General features: G+C 27.5%; 1 protein-coding gene across 1 annotated transcript in view; it reads right to left on the bottom strand.

Moving 5' to 3' along the window:
* LOC129616484 (uncharacterized) overlaps nucleotides 1-23,900 on the bottom strand; it is a 112,806-nt gene extending 88,906 nt beyond the window's left edge. The window contains exon 1 of the mRNA XM_055532133.1: nucleotides 20,803-23,900. Within this exon, the coding sequence (XP_055388108.1) occupies nucleotides 20,803-23,549 (2,747 nt within the window). The 5' untranslated portion in view covers nucleotides 23,550-23,900. The remainder of the gene's footprint in view (nucleotides 1-20,802) is intronic.
* Between the last annotated feature and the right edge of the window lie 727 nt (nucleotides 23,901-24,627).

Raw genomic sequence — 24,627 nt, 5'->3', positions numbered from 1 at the left:
TTTCTATCACACACTATGGTTCACAAGTGACTCAACCATTTTTAACATTACCATTGCTCTATAACAATCTTTGTAATTTAAAACTTAAAATCAAATCCGTAGAAGCAAAAAAAAATTTTTCAATTATAATTTAAAATTTATTTACTTTGCCATAAAATAGTTTTCACAATCTATATAAAAATTTTCTAAAACTTCTCAAATTTTTATCTGTTCCAGACAAAAAATGACACGACCAAAAAAATTCACATACATATATTTTGCCGGAAAAAAAAAAACATATTTTCAAAGACCGGAAAAACTATATTGAAAATCTACATGCCTATATGTGTAAGTATAAGTTTAACCATTAAACCAATTACAAAAATTATTTGAAGGGGATGAGTGATTCACAATAATATGTATAAGGATCGTCCTTGTATACTATCATTACTTATTACTATCATCATCATCGTCATCATCGTCATCATCGTTATCTCTTCCTTTAAATTCGTTCAAACAAATCAATAGAAATGAATACAAGAAAAAACCACTGCACACGCACATTTTCATTTTATTGTCACGGACCCTTTTGTATATGCCATTCAAATATTCCATATGATCTGAAATGCGATTGAAATGTTTTAGCAAATTGTTTACATCTTGATTATTTAGAATTGCAGAATGAACGAAAAAAAAAAAAAAAGAATTTTGTTTTCCAATGCTCTTCTATTCTTTCAATTTTTTATTTTTTCTTCTTCTTGATGTTCCTGAATTGAGGGGTTACACTATATTGATTGCTATATAAATGAAGAGTGAATATGTTGCGCTTTTTTTTTTTTAATAAATATTTTGTTTCGATATTTTATATACATGCTTGTTGTATTTGCACATCCTATACAAATGAAATTTTTCATAACGCAATGATACCCCAACACGTTAGCACACACTTTGTAAACAATAATGTATTTACAAGGGTTGGTGAAGAAGTAAAATATTAGTCGGAAACTAACCCTTGCAAATATCTTTGAAAATACTGTTATAGAAATGCGGTAGGTAATAAAAGCTGGATAAGTTTAAAATAGCTAAATAAATTTTTAAATTTTTGCATAATTGTAGGCAACAGTTGCAAATGCCTACGTGTGGCAATGGTAAAAATGAAAAAAACGCGGAAAAATCCGAATTAGTCGTATTTGTAATATAAGGTCAAAAAGAATATGTGGTGATTTTATTGGGGATCATTTCCTGAAGCATACCACTAAACAATAGGGTTGTTAATTTTATAAAATTCACAACTTGTAAAATACGAGTATTCCTAAACAAAAAATCACTAACACAAAATGGCGGAATTTTCAAAATAATTTCTATATTATTGCAATTCCATTACAATAGCTGAGCTCTTGCTGACACATGATTTAGATGATTTTTTTAACAAAATTAGAATATAAAGCTTATTTTAATAATAAATTTTTAGGCGTTATTATTTGCAGTATGGCTAAAGATTGGAAAAAAACAAGGATTTAATATACACCTCAGTCGAATATTATGAATTATCATTTAAGACGTTACACTTCATAAATGTGCTTATTCTTAACCTATAAAACCCAAACCACATAATTAAATGAAACCCTAAGAATAACTGTTTTTGCAAGTTTTATTTAAATATTTCAAGTTTTATTTAAAAACATCCCCTTTCACTTTTGCAATTTATGCATTCCTAAGTATAGATAAATTTTTATTAAAGAGTAAAAAAAATAGCAAAATTTTTGGTCTGTACCACGTAAATTTTTCAAAATTTATTAAATATTTATACAAAAAATACACACTCAATGCAACAATGTATGTATAAAAATACGAGTACAAAGGAAACCCCCCATAAAAATTATTCAAGTTTTTTTTATTTTGTTATTCTTATTACACTATATTGATGAAAATGAGGCTAGCATTGCAATGTTAAAATAATAACTTGATGAACCCTTAAATAATGTTCATCGCACTTTTGAATGGTGTCTTATGTATTACACATACATATATAAAAGACGAATATTGAAATAAGAAGGACCCCAGTGGATATTTTGTTTTTGTTTTTTTTTTTTGTAATTTTTCCTCATTATTTGTTCGAATTTCAGTATAAATTTCAAATATTTGTAGGCCTTATTTATTTTTAACTCAATACAATATTGTATTTCACTGACTATGCTTCATGATTGGTTGGCTATGATTTTCCATCTTTTTACCGACCGTATTGTGTAAACAATAGGTAGGTTATGTGATGGCAACAAATTTTGCATATCGAGTTTTCGGTGGGAACGTACTTCTCCATAGGGAAGTGTAAATAAACTATTTTTAGCAACCTGTCGGTCTGTCGGTCTGTCGGTCTGTCGGTCTGTCGGTCTGTGTGTGCACGCGTGTATCTCAAATTCGGCTGAACCGATTTTGATGAAATTTTATATGTAAGTTTGTTTCCACCATGGCACGGATCGATCAACTTTTGGTATATATCAGGCCTCGGGAACTGCACTTTTTAGCGGGCCTGTTTTACATTTTTGAACATTTTGAAGAAAGTATTCAACCGATTTACTTGAAATTTCATATATAAGCTCAGCTCGACCGTCCGCAAAAATTCGTATGTTTTGGAAGAAATCAGGCATCGGCAACTAGACGTTTACTACGGGCCAAATATACATTTTTGCGTATATAAAGAGAAATAATCAACCGATTTCATTGAAATTTAATATATGAATTCCCCGTATTAAAACAATGAACATGTAAATTTTTTGGAAAGATCAGGCATCGGCAACTAGACGTTTACTACGGGCCAAACATACACTTTTGTGTATATAAAGAGAAATAATCAACCGATTTCATTGAAATTTAATATATGAATTCCTCATATTAAAGCAATGAACATATAACTTTTTTGGAAAGATCAGGGCTCGAGAACTGATTTGCGGGCCGATTTTACATTTTTCACCACATCCATAGAACAAATTGATGGAATTTCTTGAAATTTGATATTTGAGTTCTGGTTGTTACCGAAACTAACTGGCGAGCATTTCAGGGAATTCGGGTAGCACAAAGCGAAACTCTACTAAGAGCCAAATTTACATTTTTCTAAGTATGTTAACTATAAGCTTACTAATGTCCTAAAAATTGGAAAGAAGTATTTAACAGACATTTTTATAATATTCTGTAACACTTTCATTTAACTAGACAATACACAATGCGGTCGGTTATGTGCTGACCACATCAGATTTTTTTTATTATATAAAGAAGATGATTATGGGGTAGTGATGAATGATAAAATTAGTGAGATTTAGATAAACAATAATTGTTTAGTCAATCTGGTTAAAAGAGTCGAATTTTGGATTATTGGTAATGTTTTTTTTTTTTTTTCTTTTTAAGAAAACAAGAGAGAAAGGGAGAACATAGGGTTGAAATTGATATATAAAAAGTAAATTTGATGATATTATTTGATTTTATTCTTGTGTTGGGGTTCTTTGTTTTTCTTCTATAAAGGATAAAATTAGGTTGTCCTTTTCATGTTGAAATGAATGAAATTGATGAGAGTAATTATTTGATTTTATAGATTGTGTGTTTTTTTTGCTTTCTTTTAAGTACAAACAATAATTTTATAAGTGATTTGAAGAAGGATATTTTAAGTAACAAACAATACAAGGAATACTTGTAAGTGATTTGAAAAATTAGACAATGAAATGTCAAAACAGAAAATTGTATTAAAAAAATTATTGTATTTTTTTATTTTGTTTTTATTTTTTAAGATTTTTTCAAGTTTTATCTTTATTATTTTAGATTAAACAGTTAAGAACACAATATGTATTAGGTTTTGGGTATCGTAATCATCCAAATTTCGATTTTAATGCACTCCCTCAAAACCGGACGCGCGTGTCCATTTAAAATTTGTTTTTAATTCTATTGAGTTCGAAACTAGTTTTTGCAAAAAAGTTATTATGTTCAATAGAGCTGTAATGTCCTAAAGAATTGTTCTATATTTTCAAAATATTTAGTTTACTCCTCTTTTCACTCAATTTTGACATAAGTGTGTTTTTGCTTTTTAAAAATTTTCTTAAAAAATTAAATTCTATTGTCTTGTCTGTTGGGGTGGTATTGGGGAGAGTGAGCACTTTTTGTGATCTTAGAGTTATGCTTGATCGCAGGTTGGATTTTGGTGCTCATTTGAATATGATCCTTGAATGCTGGGTTTCGTAATGAGGTGGGTTAGAGAGTTTATGGATCCGTGTGTTGCGAAGCATTTGCATGTGTCCTTTGTTAGGCCAATTCTCGAGCATGCTTGTCAGATTTGGGCGCCTTTTCGTGTTGTGGATATTTCTCGTATTGAATCGGTTCAGAGAAAATTTTTGCATTTTGCTTTGAGGGATTTGGGCTGGCCTGATCCTTTTAGGCTTCCGTCGTATGAGACTAGGCTAATGTTGATTGATTTGCAGTCCTTGAAGGTTCGTAGTGTTTATCCATCACCTCGTGTCGGCGGCTATTGTGGTTCCTTCTTTGTTGACTACACTACTGATTATGGTAGGAACGAGCCGGTTACTAGAATGTTGCGTTCTGTTAATTCTAATTCTTTAGTATTTGATCCTGCTATTAGTAAGTGTACTCTTAAATCTAAACTTTGGTCTAATTCAGTTTTGTGGAATTTTTTTCGTTTCTTCTTGTTCTTGTCTTTCTCTCTCGTCTTTGCTTATCTATATTATCTATTTATTGCGTGGTGGTTTGTTTTTTACTTGCCCTTTTGCTCTTCCCTCCTTTTTTTCCTTACATATTCCCCTTTTTTCCCCTCCCTTTCCTGTGAATGATGACGCTGTTGCTTGATAACTGATAGTTGCATAATTGCAACTAAATGATGTTTTTATTTGCGCCTGTTGGCGATATGCTTAATGCTTGATCTAAGCAATAGATGTCTGATATAAGTCTGAATCGACATATCCGAATAAATCCTTACAATTTCAAAGATAATTAAGTTTTAATAATTGTCTTTAATTATCTTAATTATCGATTATTTAATATGAATGTACGATGATTTTTGAAGATGACAATATCAAATTAATTTCGAAATTCATTTGCCTTCCATTTAAAAAGTTCGTATTGCCATTTTCACACCTTCTTTAGTTTATATGTATATCGTTTGCAAAGTTCACAACTCAACATGTTATTTGAAAATTTGTGTTTCAAAATTTTTCCATTACAAAATGATACTCCCAATTTACTTTAGTTCAAGTTTTAGTGGAAAAATTTTTCGGAGATGTTTTACGATGGGCATTTTATATTATGCATAATTATTTTAAATTATTTCATTGCAAATCTTATAACCTCTTGTAATTTCAATACTTCACAAAATGCCATAACTTTCATAATAATATCCGACTTACGGTATATATGAGAACATGGAATTTTTAAAGTGATATATGAGTACTTCCCATAAGAAATTTGGTTTATTTTAAATTAGCCACGACATAAAACAAAATAAACTAATTTTTTTTTTTTTTTTTTGGGGAAGATCACCCAAGATGCACACTTATATGCCAGTGCACTATTTATTAGTTGAATTAAAACCAAAAGTAAAAGTAACAAGAGCAACAAAAAAAAATTTTAAAATCAAGAAAACTAATCAAGTTTTTTCTTTAAATTTTTGGTGTTTATTTTTATTAACAACATGACATTTTGATGCCGTATCATCAGTCTTCCACTTCAAATCGAAAAAAAAAAAATTTTAATTTTTTGAAAGAAAGATGTATCACATTTGTCTTTTCAATCCTTCTGCATAAAAATCTCAAAAATTTTGTCATAAGAATGACAGAGGAAATAAAACTCCGAAAAAATATTTTTTAATGTAAGCATTTTTTTCTTTTTGTTTATTGTTTTTTGCTTTTTTTATTAAAAAATATTAAGAGCGAAAGTTTATAACACTCAACACTTCAATATTTTTTACAAAGGTCATTCATCAACACCCTATCACAATTGCATATGAATCAAAGAGTTAAAGAATGAGTAGAAGATGAGAGAAAAAAAAAATATTTATTATTTTTAGTAAATAAAATTCTCCCCTTCATTAGTTCATTTTTTGTTATTTAAACTTATGATCCATCTCTATAATTCTTTTTTAAATATTAAAATGAAATTTTAAAAAAGATAACGTTGATACTGAAAGTTCTAAAGATTTCGAAAATTCTTACAGGTTCTTAATATTAGAAGGGCTTAAATAAGAATTATAAAAGCTGAGAACCAAAAGGAAAATCTTGTATGCAATTCGGTTTATAAGACCTACATGTTGCTGAATTGCGTATTTACACAGTTTTTCTGTATTGCGATGTAAAGAAACAATAAGTTTGCAAACATACAAAGTAACGAAAAATTTAACGATTTACATATATGTGAATACCTAATCTATTATCTCTAAACGTGTATGTGTGTAAATATTCTCTCTCTCTCTCTCTCGATTGTCTCCATTCTCTACATCTTATTTTGCCAGCAGTTAAATTTTTCCCATAATTTTCAATATTATAAATCAAAAACAACATTCACTACACAAGTACTCATATTAGATCTCTATATTTATTTAAAAGAACATGAACATCCACAATACATGAACTTTTTAAAATGAGAAAGTATTTTAGGGAAGAAAATAACAAAACAAGAATGACGAAGTGACTTCAAATTCATTTTAACTCTTCCAATTTTCATTTTAAATATTTTTCATCACTAAAGTTTTTCACAACACAAAATGTGAGAAGGGTGGCAGCCAAAAAATGTTATTAAAATTTCTTTTATTAACAAAATATTTGTATCATGTACCCTTATTGTTTTTCAACCAATAAGTACGTATACGTATGATATATACGGTAAATAATCCGATAACACATTCCATTAACGAACGCATCTGTTGTTGTGACAGTATCATGCAATTTACTATCAAGTTAAAAACTGTAAATTTTATTTTTATTCTGTTTGTATACTTTGTAATAGCAACGCGAATGACAGATTCTTTTACAAGGTGATAATTTTACATTAACATCTATTTCTGTGACAACTGAAATATTTTATATGTCATTTTGAATGTGTTGACATTTAATGGCATTCAAAAGTATATGTGTGTGATATTTTTATTGTTTTTTTTTTTTATTAATGTGATCTTTTAAAATTTTATTTTAAATAGAGTGTGTGTAGATTTTTTATAGAAGAAATGAAGTATTGATTTAAAGCAAGCATTTTCTGCTTATAAAAGGTAAAATAACCAAAATTTTTATGCAGGGCGCTTATTTTTAAAATAGATGCCAGGTGTGCACACTTAATAGGATGACAAGATAAATATATTAAAGAGATAATTTATAAGGATATTCGGTTAAAGAGTACAGGAAAATATTTGCTTCAATGTTCAACTAAATTCGACTCACTTGGGTGCAGATTTTTAAATAATGGAGAAAGTATTCGATAAGGTAGCTGCTCTTTGTATATCAACCAAGAAAAACGCTTTGAGCCCTGAAATTTACTGCATATTACACAGGAATTTTCAACAATTCCTGTGTAAAGTTGAACCCTAATCTTTATTTTGTTTAAGAACGTTAAGATTGCAAAGCCTTAAATTTGCCAGGAACATCAAATTTTAATAGCAAAACTTGAATTAAATTATGCATTGATTTCAAACACCATTCGGTGAATTTCACATTATTTTTTATATTTTCGTAAGTTAGAATATTTAACATAAGATACGCATACCAACTAACAACACTAGCAAATACTTCTTTCACCTCACAACTAAAAAATATGTACTTACATAATTCTTAAATTATAAATTCTCGGCAATTAATAAATTGTGTGTACACAAAAATTTTTTCCTATTTTTCGAATATTTTATTACAGTTTTACAGCAAACAGTAATTGAATCTAAATTATCAATCACTTTTCAAAAATCTTTGAATATTTCTTTACTCATTTGTTAATATGCTAATATTCACATCCCTTAACATTGCCATATAAACATGCATATATTCCGGAATTTTTCAATTAGTTTTGATGGATGAATTTTAATGTATTTATGGATATTCGGATGAATTGATCTTGAATAATATGAATGGGGCAACTCACGATTTTTTTTTTTTTTTTTGGCTTTCAATCTTAAATGCTTCAGCACAAGTGCTAATCGTATTTTTATGATTAAAAATAGAGTTTTTTTTTTTCAAAAACAAAAATAGAATAGAAAATATAAGAGAATTTAATATCTGGTCTCTAGATTTACACTTGGGATTTCATATAAGTATAACATCAGAATTTCCAAAAGATTCAATGCACTTCTATAATAAAAGGGGAACTAATAATATTTTAATGGAATTTTATATTTAAGTGTTTTAAAAAACATCGACAACTGTTAATGTTATTTCTTGTTGACAAAATTATATTATGTATAACAATATTGTGTGATGAATGATCGAATGATAGCTTGTTATAATTTTATGTTATTAAATCCATTTTAAATGTCATGTTATATTTTAAGATTTTATATTATGCTTGGGTTCTATATAAAAGTATATAACAGTACACATTACCTTGGATGTAATTTGAAAACGGAATGGTGTTTTTATAATGGAAATTCTGTTATATAATAGTACAAACTAAACTATAACCTATAAATTTGAATATTAAAGATTTAATATTTACTTTCCATATATAAAAATGTGAATCCATTCACTGGAATAATTGGTCATAAATACTCATATCAGAGTATAGGAATTGGTGCTCCTGGGAGTGTTATACTTTCAGGTGTAATACGTTTTTAAAAGGACCGTTTCTATTTCAAGTATGCTCAGCTCAGAATATTACACGTTCAGAGTGTAATTTACTCTTAAATGGAACGATAACAATATGATTCCAAAATGACATAAATGAAATGGGGCATCTTTTTCATAAATATACTTCGCGTACATTAATATATAAGAGTACCATTTCTTTACTTATGAAATTGTGAAAATTTATTTTTTGATTTTTTATATAAATATTAAAAATTATTAATACGTTTTATGTTGTACTTTGCCATAAAGAACAGAAAAAAAAAGTCGTGTTAAAATTTAAAAGTAATGCCTTATGAATCTTAAATTTTTTTTTAAATTTATGATCATTTCTTTTTTATGTTTAACCATCAACTCAAGTACAACAAGTTTCATCTGAATGATTTTATTTTGAAGACTGTGCTTTTATGAGATCCTTAAATTTATTATATAAGAAAAGTGCGTATTATGTATAGAGAATAAAATGTCCATTAATGTAATAAAATCTTTTCTTAAAAGAGATGCTTAATTTTAGTATAAAAGTATTTTTTAAGAAAATAATAAATGTGTTATAAATGTATACTGGTTCACAAAATTATTATTAAAATCATAAAGGATTTTGACTATTTATGAATTTTTATTTTATGAATTTTCTAATCCAACTGCATTTATTTAACGATTTTGTGGTAGAAATTGAAAAAAAAATAGAGTAATATTAGTATAAAAGTGTTATACGAGTATTAGTATAAAAGTTTACGAATTAATGACACATTTGATATGGAATGGATTTTTTCTAATTCTAAATACATGAAGTATTTCCAAATATTGCATGAAGGTATTTCCAAGGTCTTATTAACCTTCGAATAAATCTACCCCATTTGATGAGCACTTCGATAATATTTGAAGGAGATTTTCTTAAAGAAAGTCGCATTTTCCTTTAGATAGAGAAACATTAGCTTTGTCAAGTTTCAATTGGACAATATATCACATTCTAATACTGTACTTTTCCTATTTAAACATTGGATTAGAGAAAATAAAGAGAAAAAATAATAAACTTGACATTGAAATTTTAATAGAATATAAAGCGCCATCAATCTGTGAAAAATTGCGTTATTTCTCAATTGAAATTTTTATTTCAATTTTTTCTTTTTAAGTATAACAATAATTACATGAACTTTTTCATTTTTAAATTTTAAAAACAAAAAAAAAATAAACTCTTATTAAATTTCAACTTAAAGATATTTTCAATCCCTCTATTTTTTTGGAAAATGTTCCAGTTTGCTATTTAAAGTAATCTACAATACAAACTGTACAATTTTCTACTATTTTTTCTATCCAAGCATATAATGGGGGTAACGAAAACTTAAAATTTAATCCTCACTTGAATCTTTCATGTTTCATTTTTTCATCTATTTCTTCTTTTATTTTTGCTTTTATTTTTTTTTTCATCTATTTCCAATAAACCGATTGAAAGTCAATTAGTTCAGTTTGGATAAATTGAAAAATATCTAAAACTCTAATAACATCCTGAACATTGTGAAAGAAAAATCCAATAATAGGATAAATGAAAAGAGAATAACATTTGTAATGCACAAGTTTGAAAAAAATAAACAGTTTTTAAGGAAGCATTTCTCAATTATATTTGAGAATTATATTCTCAAGTAGATTTTTTTGGTCGACATAGAAAAGATCTGACGACATAGCAAAATAGAAGAAAATTAGAAATGTTCGTAAACAGACAGACTGACAAATTCAAGCTAATAAAAATCTAAATTTTCATATCTCTATTTGAAATGTTGGTAAACGGACGACAGACAGGCATACGACAAATTCAAGTTCAATTGATAATTTTTTTTTCTTTTTTCTCAAAATGTGCTTAGAAACAAACAAGAAATAAATGATCTTCTGAGTCGAACAGCTAGTTGAATTGATTTTTTGATATTATTAGAATACAATTCAAATACACTGAAAAAAAATGCTATTATTCAATTCAAAGTGCCTGATAAAGAAATTACTAATAAAGTAATTTGCTTTTCATCCCATTTCTAACAAATTTTGACGGCTTTCTATTTCCAAATTGATGTACCAATGGTGATAATTTCCCAGTTATGGCATAGTATACGTTTCATACATGTTGACGATTCCCTTCGAACATTGCAATCAATTGAAATACAGTTAAAATATCGAAATTTATAGGCATCAAATTTCTTCCTAGTTCATACTTAATTCGAATCCTTCTCACGTAGATCAAATAATAAATTACCAAACATTATAATAACACTATTTTACTATTAAATTTTTATAAGTGATTTCATACCGATTACCACCATATTATACATAAAATATACACAATATATTTAGAATTTTTCTTTCATACAAATTCAATGTATGTACCTTATACTTATAGTCCCGCATATACAAAATTAAAACAAGCAAGTAACAGAATTCTGTAACTAGCAAAAGAAGAATACTCGTAAGTAAAAAAAAAATTTCGTTTCCCTTTTGAAGCCAGCATTTTCGATAAAAAAAAAAATTTAAGGATACAGGATCAGAGCATACATTGTGAAGAGCAAAAATTCGTGCTATATACCATTCTCTCTATTATATACAAATAAAATCCTTCAGCATGGACAAGGACTTTTTAAATATATTAACAAAATATCTGTGTATATATAGGCATACAGACAGAATAATGATTTCAGTTCTTATAAGGAAAAAAAATATTTATAAACTTTTCTATAAATAGATTTGTATAGTGACCTCGTTCTTGAATCAAAACAATTTTACAGTAACAAATTACAAAAATTAATTAGAATGTCTGTAAGTTCTTATAGTATATAGTCGAGTTCATATAGATCTTATCCTGCAACAAAAATATGTATATAAATATAGGCTAGAAGAGTGGTAAAAAAATGTACTCGTACAAAGGTATTAAAAATATTAGTTTCTTAAAAATAAAGGGGATGAATTAAAAAAATCGAAATATGATTAAAACGGTAACAAGCATATATTACGTAAGTGCAAAATATAAAACTTTCGAACTGACAAATAATCTAATTCTGTCGTGTTCAAAACGTACAACAGCGTCAGAATTGCAGAATTTATATGCTTTCGTCAATCAAGAGTGCTTTAACTTGAAAAAAAGTCTTGATTACTTTCACTTAGTTGTAGTTTATACTCATGATTTTCCGGAAGTATTTTGAATTTTATTCACTCGAGATCTGTTGAAGTCTAGGAAGATTTCCCCACAGATCTGAGCCCAACCTTCAAGTAATATTGCTATATAGTCAAAATATTCATCATCTAATTCCATCTTACGCCTCAGTAAGAATGATTAATTTAATTTCAAGCTAAATTGAACAATAAAAATAATCAATCCTCAGCATATAACTTCAATTTTATCACAAAACTGGAAACCATATAGGATGTAATAAAAACCACAAATATATAGCTCAAACATTTTTTAACCATTATGTGCCATAACATGTGCTAACACTATTAAATTAAATATTTCGTTACTGTAGTAACTCACATACTTGTTTCTCGTATCTAAAGTATACATAATATAGGAAAACTCGTGCTATGTTCGTAAGATATAAGATGTTTTCATATATATTTAATTACTCCGTTTTGCTAATATTCGTAGGTCAATGCAGATAAAATGTATATATACAAATATTCTCACATATTATAAATAAAACATGAGAAATATTATAAACAACTTAATCATCTTTTAGAGCCTCTGACCCCTCTTTCACATTTCGGTCGAAAATAAAAAAAAAAAAACTTTTTTATTAGTGGTAATGATTTTGGTTTATAGATAAAATATTACAAAAAATAATATGGTGAAGATGAATTGGTCATTAAATCATTTTCAAGATATTTTTTTTTTGTTTTTCATTGTTTTCAGTGCAAATAAAAGGAAATCAATGGAAAACTAAAAGAAGAGGGAAAGAAATGAATTAATAATGGCAACATTAATAATTAAAAGAAAATGAAAATATTATTTAAGAGTTATAAAAAATCACTTGAAAAAGAAAATAAGAAAAGAAACACTTTCAGGAAGATCCAAGAAATTGATTTGAAAAACAAAAATCCAATAAGAAGATCAGTAGAAAAAACAAAATTATGGAATAACGAATTGTGGAATGAAATTTCCTTTAACGACTGGAATTACTGTATATTCTGTTAAATTTTATAAAATCAAATCATTTTTCAAATCTCCAAGATCTAATTGAACCGCACAATTTTTAAATGTATCAGATATTTGAACGCAACCAGATCATATTGATATCAGAGAATCCTCATACGGTGGAAGATTGCGTAGTCTAAAACTAAAACTATATCTTAAATTTCATTTCATTAATTAAATTCAAATACTACATCTTGAATATTTTTCAAGTAAAAACATTAGTCGATATGGTAATAAAACTAAATTGTTGTTCCCTCAAAAAGCTTGAATAAAATCGTAATTTAAGCTTGACTCTAAAACTGTTATTATTTATTCTACTAGATTTTTTTCTCTTTTTCAAAAATTGCTTTCTGCAATGTCGAATTTACTCAATTACTTCTTCAATTTCGAAATTACTCAATTATAAATCAACTTTACCAATTTATATTAGATATTTTGTTTACTTAAATATTAAAACGAGTTCTACATAACCTGAGCTTGCATGGGTAAGTTCGGGTGTGTACGGAGTGCGACTGAACACACGCATAAATTCGAACCTGGATCCATATTACATGGTGTTTCAAGCTGAAATACATGCAATAGAGATATGTCTGAGAGTGAACTTAGGAAAGTGATACAGAAATCGCACCATTGATGGAGTTCGCACTGATGGAGCTGGCATTAACAAATAAATTGGTGTTCATTTGGGTGCCGGGACACAGTGAGTTTCGTTTGTCCCGTCCCATTCCGGAGCTCGCATCCATATTAAATATTAAATTGCTTACGACACTGATGAGTGTTGTCGCTATTCGGATAAAAATGCAATTTACTTTGTTTTTCAAGCTTTTTAACGTACAGCCATCGCTTCGTTTAAAAATTAAATGAAATTGAAAATAATGGTTATGTTAAAAAAAATCGTAATTCCCACACCGGTATTCAATTATAAAATTATGCTCTTAATATTATGATAATTATCCTTTGGTAAGGCAAAAAGCAACTCAGAATTTACAACAACAAACACAAAAAACACTCTTAAATAGATAATTTTATTTTAACAATTATTTTCTTTCCTTTAATTGGAAAGGACCAAAAAAAAATGGTAAGGTAAAATTGAAATACGATCTTCAAATTTTTCTTCCATTTTCCTGTTCTATCGTAAGTCTTACATAATTTTTTATAAGAAATCTAAGAAGATAAAACAAAAAAAAAATCTGAACAAAAAAATATTTCAGGAAAAATAATTTTCAATGATTGTATTTAATATGTACTTAATTACTTAGTTATTAAAATGATAATGAAGAGATAATAAAGTTTATGGGATGCGAGAATAAACAAAAATGAATTTGTATGGACTTTGAGCAGCCAATCCTATTTACTCTCTCATTATATGTAAAAAAAACAAATTTCTAGAATTTCAATAATTACACCGGATAAATTGGAAATTCAATATTTTTACTTAGTATTTTTTTCTTTAATATATTTTATTTTTAGATCCCGGAAAATTTGTTAAATTATCAACAAATAACAAAAATGGAGTTTAATATTCTGATAAATTTAAAATATCAAATTTATTGCAATTAATTTTTAAATATTGATATTTTTTACTCAAAAAAATAAAAAAAGACTCAAATAGCAATAATTTCTAATTCACATTGCGTTAAGGAAGTTAAGGGTAGAACAGTAATTAATTCTAATGTGATGGCTACATAATTGTGGGCACGAGATAATATTCCATTTTCAAAATTTAGACTTTAAAGGTTTTGAGACAAAAACTCGGAAAATTTTAAGAATAACACATTCTATAAGAGTAGAATAAGTGGATTCCACTTATATTTTTTAAAATTAACAGGTTAATCGTTAAAATCAAGCCTAGAAAATGCTCTTTTACATTACAGAATCAGTTCGTAAATTTGAAGGATTACAGCAAGTTTTTTATATTCACTAAATTCTAATATGAATTCGATTATTACAGCATTTGTACTATATATGTAGATTGTATATTTCAAGGGTATGGTTTCAGTTATTAACTTAATTTAAAGGCATGTGTTGTGCATTGAAATTCCGTCTAGAGCACTTTCTCTAAAATATGTATTTCAAAAACAAGCAAATGATGTTGATTATTCTCAGGGCATTTAGAGCTTTATTAACCGTACTTTACCTACTCTTAATAGATGGATATCACTCTAAATTTTTTGATAAGATACCTGATGTGCGGACATCATGCTTATAGTCATAGTGCTTATACGTTCTACTAAAATTTAAACTTCTATTAAAAAAATATTTTTAAAAAAATTCATTCATTATAATATGAAAATGGTTTTCAAGTGGTTGCCATAAACTTTTTACATGCAGGGTGTTTCGCATATGGTGGCAAATCACATTTTACTAGAAAAACTATAAGAGATAGAGGAAAGTGTTATATAGGTTAAAGTTTCGATCTTGTTGCGTATCGAAAAAAAAATCAAATAGTAACAAAAATTTTCGAACAATTCTAAGTGATTTAAATTCAAAAACAAAAATTCCGACTTTAACGAGCTTGTTCTCGAAAACTATAGTTCGGATACTATAGCTATATTCTCGAATCGCCTTTAAAACAAACTCTCGATGATTACTCTATGTAGTGTGGTTCCGAAATTGTAAGCATTTATTTATATGCAAAGAACATCTGGTACCTTTTCTTTCAAAAGGCTGTAGCTGGAAAACGAATATATTTGCTAACTGTTCCCCATTAATACAATTTTATGCTGGAAATTGATCAAAGAGTCATCTCTAAAATTATTTGCCACCTTAAGCGAAACACCCTGTATATGTATGTACCTGAGTATGTATATTTAATATGAAAGAAAAACATGCTCAAATAAGTGCCCAAAAAAAAATTTTTTTTTTTTAAAAGAAGACAAAAATTTTCTTTGAGAACAGATGAATTTTGTTCTTTTTGGTCCCCCGTTACAAATTAGTTGTAAAAATCAATTAAACACGTACAGCGCCAAGAATCTGACAAGTCCTCCAAAATATTAATAAAAAAGAAAACAAAAAACTAAAATATAAAATATTGAAAATGAAAATTTTTTGTTTCCAATTTTATTTTTTACATTTCAAGACATCAACCAGAATTTTAGATGTAAATAACTTGTAAATTATGTCCATTCTTATATAAAAATTCATTTCGAAATGAATATAGGTATAGTATAAGAAATAATAAATTCAAGTACAAAACGATTCAATTTTCTAAAAATAAACTTCACGCGAATAAAGAGGAAAAAAAAAAACAAAATTTAAAACACTGAACATGCAGTGGCACTTATAAGTAAAAAAAAATTGCTCTTATTTCATCTTTCATCACATCAGACTATGTACTTACATATAAGTATATAAGTAGTTCCATTATCCAAATTTGGATGTTGTTATGTGGAGGACTACGACAAAGTAAATCTTCCAATTTTATGATTCACACAATTTTATTTCATCACATTTTATAATCTCATAATAATATAAAAAATATATTTTAAAAAACAATCAACTACTCCATTTAGCTTCTGTAGGGTAGAAGAGGGTACAGTTTAAAATTTTTCATTCTAAGTATACGGAAATATTGTGGAGAATTATGAAAACGCTATTACGAGTACAGTAAATTTTTGAATAATAAATTTTCGCACCTTAAACGTTACGTTTTTCTTATTGAAAAATTTATTTGATAAAAAAATAAATTTTAATGGAATAGAAATTTTTTTTTTCCTTTTTATACCCGTATGAACGTTTGTGCGACGGGTATATTAAATTTGCCTACCGTTTGTAATATTTTGTAACGCTAATGTCTGGAATATAGAATCAAATGTATGTTTTTGATCAGCGTGGAATTCTGAGTCGATTAAACCCCTTGTGTTCGTCTGTCCGTCCAACCATCCCAATGATAACTCAAAAACTAATTGAGCTAAAGCCACCAAATTTTCACAAATAATTTAAAATGGTAAATTCCAGAACCCTTAATTGAAATTTCATGTGATTGAGGCAGTGATTCTGGTAATTGCCTTGCAACTGCAAAATGTAGTCGTGTATTCTCGAAACTATTGAAAATGATGAATTCCAAAACCCTTTATTGGAATTAGATGTGATTGAGTCAATGGTTCTGGTAATTGCCCTACAGCTGCAAAATGTAGTTGTGTATTATGGAAACTATTGAAATTATAGTGCTAAAATTTTGCATAAACGAATAAAACACAATTGGATTACGAATAGAACATTTTGGCAAAATTAATAATTAATTAAGCTGACACGGTCAACTCTACCTATTCTCATTTAAATTAAATTCCTTTAAAATTTATGAGTTACATTGTCTAAAAATGGTAGAATATTATATTAACATACGGAATATTTATTGTTTATGGTAGTTTTGTGTCGTTTCACTTATATAAGGAAACATGTAAAATAATTGGGTGCTCTCCATAATCTTGTCACGCATACAAATAGGTACTTGCATCTTTTAAAATTTGAGATGACAACTTAGAACCCATCGATTATTTATTTTAATTCTCAATTACGTGTCTTCGTTTTTACCAGCCATTTAATTTATAAGTATACAGATAATCTTTAAAAGTGTTGCTGTTAGCCGGAAGAAAATCCGTCAAGAACTTAAAATATGTTTAGAATAACAATTAATTTTTAAAATTATTGATCTCGTTAAACAAAACTTTTACTCTTTTCCGAATTTCAATAATTCTTTAAGGCTCCAGCACAATAAACTGTGCAAAAGCTGGTATTTTTACGATTTTAAATTACTTTTGTAAAAAACGAAGAATTAATTTCTGATATGTAACTAGAACTTGCTATGTAAAAGGGAGGCAGTGGAACGGAACGAATAATGAGGTAAAATTATTAATAATCAAAAATCAACACTCTTATTAAAATAAACAAATTGTGTCCAAAAGAATTTTCATCACTCGCACAGAATCTGTTAAACAAAATTTTTGTTTTATAAATTGAATTTTTTTTTAAAAAATAGTCCACTCTTTCGCTACCCAAAAACAATATCATTTACCCAACTTTGTAAATTCTTTTGGAAGGAAATTCTTGGAAAATTTTTGTGGCTTTTAAAAAAGTTTATGAAAAATTATTTGTAATTTTTTTTTTTTTCTTCATCTTTAATTCTAAGCTTTTTAATCTTTTCAAATTTAAAAGGAAATAAAACAACAAAATTATATTGAACCTAAAAGTAGCGCCCCAACTTGACTTTTATGAAAAACAACAAAAAAAAGGAAGAAAAATAAGAGAAAAATTTCAAAAATAAATAGAAGGAAAAGTTCAAGAAATCGGGAAACATCTGTTGTGCTATAAATTTGAAGATTTTCAGCATTTCGCTTTTTTTCATTTATGTTTGTATTTGTTTTTGAAGAAGAAATGGATTTCGAGGAATTGTTTTTTTTTTTTTTTGTAAATGCCTTCTTGCTTTCTTGTCTTTTTTTTCAAATTTGCTTCTGGTTTCATTCTTTTTTTCAATAGATTTGATTCATTTCAAATTTGAAAGGCAAAAGAAACTATAAGAACCATATGGAAAGTTAATTTATTTGTTTGCCTTTTGATTATAAATTTTTTTTTTTTTTACAAGTCTTTGATTCTTGTTATCCCCATATACGGAATGTTAAACAGGGTCCACGCATTAAAAAATTAAAAAAATTTTTTTAGACCATATTTTGTCTATATCATGTTGAGTACTGTAAGAGCAAAATTTTTATAAAAGAACCTCAATTAATCATTATTTTAAAGGATTTTTTTGACCATAGAGTACATTGCTTTTAATGTGACAAATCTAATTTAAATATTAGATTTGAAAACAATAATTGCCTAGTGGATATTGTTAATTGCATTTAATTTTCAAATAATAGGCTTAAAAATGCTCTACTCTGCCTAATTTTAGCAAAGCATTCAAAAGAGGTTTCTGTGTTACAAATTTTACAACTTTGCCTCATTCTTACTTCAAAAAACAAATAAAATAAGAAATTAAAAATTATCACAAACAAATCTCACTTTTTAAATCATTTATTTTAAATGTCGAAGAGTACACGTTCACATTTCACTGAACTCAAATAACACTTTGTTGTTGTGAAAAAGAAATTGACAAAATTGAAAAGCATTTCTAATTGTTCTTTAGTTATTAAGTCTTCTCGTTAAAATTTAAAGCGTAATCACTTGCCACATTTTCAATACTGAATTACTGACGTGAAAACTGTGAGTGTAATCTTCGCCGACGAATCACTTTTTTGATCGCAACTCCCTAACAATGATATAAAGTTTGCCCACTTTAAATACGAGTATCAAAAAAGTGCTTTAACAACTTTAATACGATATTTTGAATGAAAAAGAATGCAACGTAATAAAATGACTAAGAATATTTTAACACTACAACATTCTGTAATTTACGTAAGACATAAAATTAAATTTTATCAAGTCACCCTATTTTTCCACTTATTTTTTTGTAGAGATTAGTTGAAGCATTTAATATTTTTTTATTGTTAATTTGATATCAATATTGTGTGGATATTATTATGGCGCGTACATTTTTTAAATAATTTAAAGTGACTTGACAATGAAAATGATGCGCGTCTCATATAAAAGACGATTTCATATATGAATGAATGAATATCGTCTACATTATAATTTTTTTTCCCCTTATTTTTTGATAAATAGAGCTACTTAATCTTTTCAGAGTACAGATCTTATACGTACATATAGGTATACATATTATTATAGTTTATTTTTTGTACATAATTGTGTACATACATACATATAGAGAACTTTTTTTAGACTTGCTTTTGTTTATAGAACTTTAAATTATTTAAAAGCCAATTATTGTTTTCTTTATTGTCGAAATTTTTTTCATTGTTTTTGTAATTGAAATCGAATAATATTACAAACTGATGACATTAATGTTTATTTAATATTATTTTTCTTAAGAAAAGTTTAAAATTAAATTTAATAATCTTTAATTTTATTTAATTACATTAAAACTGATTGTTTTATGTACACATATACACACATTTTAATCCTTTTACAAAATTTTTGTGTTCTTCAGTTCCTTCCTAAACTATTTGAGTGCTCAGATTTTGCACGCATTATTCAAAACAATTTGAAAAGAATTCCAATTCCATTAGAACAATAATTGCAGAATTTAAATTTGAATTAAAATTTTTTTTTTTGGAATTCTTAAAACAATAGCACACATACAGTCAAAGTATTGTTCTCTTGAAAAATTCCTAATTTTCTCGCTATTTCTCTAATAATTACGAACAAAACTTATGTATATTTGTACATAATAAATCCTTTTTTTATTTCTACAATATACAAAAATTCCTTAAGGACACAAAATGAATAAAATCTTAAACACATGCGGGTATATATATGTGGCTGAATTATTTGTGAAACGTACATATAAAAGTGCATAATATTGTATTTAGCATGACTATATTGAATGCAGACAAAAACCGATCATGTAACATTAGAATGGAATATTTCATTTTCTAATATCTCTATATACAACCACAGTTTCTCTATGTACAGGAATTTACTCAAATTTTAAGGACTATAATTTGTTTAGATAGCTTAAAGGTTTTTCACTTTATAAATTTTTTATAATACTATTGTTATTATTATTATGTAAGTATATATATGTATAAATATATCTATGTACACAATACATAGGTATAAAATTTCAAACAAAATTTATTTTAACATTACGACTATGTATAGAGCCACCATAATTTTTCTCTCTCTATAATGCACCATTAAATAGTAAATTATATATTATGTTGAGCATATAAATGTGTTTTGTTTTTATTGAAAATAGTTTATATAAAATTCTCCACCTACCTTGTTGCATAATATGCAGCAGCTGCCATAACTTGTGCGGTTTCTTCACTTAAATCGATTTTACTATTACGATAAAAGAATTTTGCAATACCATTTGGTGTATCAGTTGAATATGTTTCCATATTATTAAATTCATCGTAATTATTTGGAACTGTTATTAAATTAGTTGCAGTAGAAGGAATTAAAGTTGTTGTAAGTGCACCAGTAGCAATCATTGGACCAACAATATTATTTAATTGGATTTTATGTTGATCAGGAGATAGTATAATACCGGCTGATAATTGTTGTTGCTGTTGTTGTTGTTGCTGTTGTTGTGCGTATTGAATAATCAAATGTTGATTTTGTTGTTGATGAAGATGGTCTTTACCAAATTCTGTTAATTTATTTTCATTTGTTTTTGAAGCTATAGTACTATTATTATGATTATTGTTAACACCATCAACTACTGGTATACAAATATTAGTTGAATCAGAATTTCCTTTACTATTTTTATTATTACTATTATTTACAAGAATTGCTATTGTAGCGGAAGAAGAATTATTATCCTTATTTGTAGTTGTTGTTGTTGCTGTTGTACAATTGCTAGCATTTGAAGTACCACGAATATTTGAAATTCCTGTATCATTTTTTAATTTATTATTATTGCTATTATTTGTAGACGACGAGGAGGACGAATTTAAAACTTTTGATACTTCTTGTCCGGAAGAAATGGTATGATTATTAGATTGTTGTTTTTGTTTTTGCTTTTGCTTTTCATTATCAACATCTGACGATTGTAATTTTGATTGTTGTTGTTGTTGGATCGAAGATACTAATGCTGGTTGCTTTTGCTGTTTTTCTTTTTGATTTGGTTGCTTTGTATGACTTGAATGAAATTGAATTGAATTTTTATAATTTTCGGTTGTTTGTGTTTTATTAGGATGATGTTCTCCATCTGCATTTGTTCTTTGCATTTGCATTCCTGTATTAGACTGAGTAACATTATTTACATTTGATAGTATATCGGGTGGTGGAATATTTGGAGGTGGTGGCAAATTTGGAATTGGAGGTGGTTTTTGGACTAAAGAACCATTTGTAGTATTGCTATTATTAAAAGTATGTTCATCATTTCCAGAAGTAATAATTTTTCCTTTTTGATTTAATAAATAATTTTGTTTATTTTCACTACCATCTACCGGTACATTTGTTGCTGAATTTTTATTACTATCTTTATTTTGATTTCTTTGAGATTTACTTGAAGAACGTTTACGAAGTACACGATTTGTTCCACTTGTACGAGTATGTTGTTGCTGTTGTGGTGGATGTAGAGGCGGGTGCTGTACTGGTGGGTGTTCTGGAATAACTTCGTAAAGATGTCCATATGGAGAAGATGATCTATCATTTAAATCATTATTTTCATTGACAGCAAGTCGATTTTGTAATATTTGTTGATGTGTGGGATAAGAAATTGGAGTTGCATTTTGAGTTGGATAGTGATTCGCTTGATTTATTAAATTTCTTTGGCACATCTGACTGTTGTCTTGTAAGTGATTTGGTTGTTGTTGCTGATAGCTGCAGTTTATTGTAGCGGGGGGTCTAAATGAAGCATGCAATTGCTGATCTTGCGGCTCAAATTGCAATTGTAATTGATGCTCATAATTAATTACTTGCGGCGTTGATTGTTGCTGTTGCTGTTGTTGTTGTTGTTGATGCTGTGCATTAGAAGGCTGATTTAATGTTTGCGGTTGAGGATATCCAGAAACATGCATTCTAACTGTTTGCTGCTTATGTTCTAAACTACTTAAACTGAATTCATCATCTAATATGGTGGTAGTTGCAGCAGAAGCAAGACGAGACAAATTACCAGAATTTGATGTTGAATGATTCATGCTATGAATAATTGTAGATTGATGATAATTATTATCATCATTTCCCATGGCAGTAATAAATGATGAAGAATTTTTTGTCACAGTTAATCCTAATGGAATTTGACCACTATTACGTGAATGTGCATTCAACAGAGCAACATTTTCAAATGTTGTTTGATTAAGAAAATGCTTTTCATATATTTCCGCTAATAAATTAGTAGCAGTTTTCGATATTTGATGAAAATTTTGTTGATGTGTTTGTTGTTGCTGTTGTTGATTTCCACTAGTAGATCCCAATGGAATTTTACAATTATTTGAATGATAGTAATGTCCGTTAACGGCTGATATAGGAATATGATTATTTTGTTGATGTTGATATTGATGATTATTTTGAAGATGATGATGGTTATTATGATTCGAGTGACCGTTTGTATTAATTGCATTTTGCAATGATGGTGGTAATGGAGTCGGATGTTGTTTAATATGTTGATTCTGTTGATGAATAAAAAATATTCCACCATTTGATTCATTTGGATAATCACAACCATTTATTGATGATGATTTTATATTATTCGAATTTTTTTGCTGTTGATTATTTGTCAACCAATTTGAATTATTGTTTTGCTGGCGAAATGGTTGCGGTATAGGACAGAGCATCATCGAAGCACCCTTTATAGGAGCAGTTTCTTGTTCATTACATTTGATAGCATTTGTATTATTGGTACTGTTATTTGTATTATTTGATTGATTATTACTACCACGCCAAAATCCAAATGATTGTTTAACTATACCAGTTATACTGTTACTTTCAGAATTTGATTTTGTATTAGTTGTTGGAGGTAGGGGTTGTGCTGCGGCTGCAATAGAAGTTGGCTCTTTTGTAATACAATTTTGTGTCATACAATCTAAAGGATGTCCAACAGATGCGATTGATGCTGCTGCATTAGCTGATGATTGAGTTACATAAACAAAATTAAATGATGAATTCGATGTATTCGATAAGTGTTCGCGATTTTGCTGTTGATGTAACTGTTGTTGTTGTTGTGGCAACGACTGTTGCTGTTGTAATGATATATTATTATGTGAAGTATTTTGTAATTGATGTGATAAATCATTATTATGGACACCATGATATTGAATAAGCGGTTGCGGTTGATGTTGTTGTTGCTGTTGTAATTGTAACTGATGACGATGATTTTGTTGCTCACGTTTCAATGCTGATAAACTTGAACGCCGTGGCCGTGGATTGACAGATGCCTGAAAATATTTAAGAGAAATAATTAATTTTTTAACACTTTATAATTGCACTTAGATTTGATAATTTAGAAAAGATCTGAAGCCATTATTTTAATTATTCATAATAAAATATTACAAAGTCTAATACATTATGTACATACATACATGTTTATGTGTCGAATTTGATTAAATATAAAAATATTCAAATCTCCTTGATAGAATTTCTAAATACAATTAATTACATACATTTTCAGATAATACAAAATTTATAAATTTATTTGCTTGTAGATTACATTCAAAATAGCATTATTTTTTATTCTAAAATTAAAAGATGAAAATTTTCATTGAAGCTATAAAAAATTTAAAATTTCTATTTATAGAAATATTTCTTATTTTGATGAATACAATATGGTCTATAACTTTAGAAACAATTTTATTGTTCATTATGTCGGAACCAAAAAAATAAATACAAATGTCTTGGCATACGGATGCATATTGCAATGTGTAATTTCGCTATTGGAAATATCCATTTCAAAAATAATAAAGAATAATAATTGAAAAGCAAATTGCAAAGTGAAATTAATTGAAGAGCGTTATAAATTATAGTAAACAACGAAGAAAAGAATTGTTACACTTTAAAATACCATTGTTTATTTACCGACAATAGTATATTTATTTTAATGTTCTTTGAATTTTCCAAATAATATTGGTACCAAAAATGGCTATTCTTTACAGTAATATT

Source organism: Condylostylus longicornis, unplaced genomic scaffold (assembly GCF_029603195.1).
Source record: "Condylostylus longicornis isolate FDR11 unplaced genomic scaffold, ASM2960319v2 ptg000225l, whole genome shotgun sequence".
Taxonomy (NCBI): Eukaryota; Metazoa; Arthropoda; class Insecta; order Diptera; family Dolichopodidae; genus Condylostylus; species Condylostylus longicornis.
This window is presented reverse-complemented; position numbering and strand designations above follow the sequence as displayed.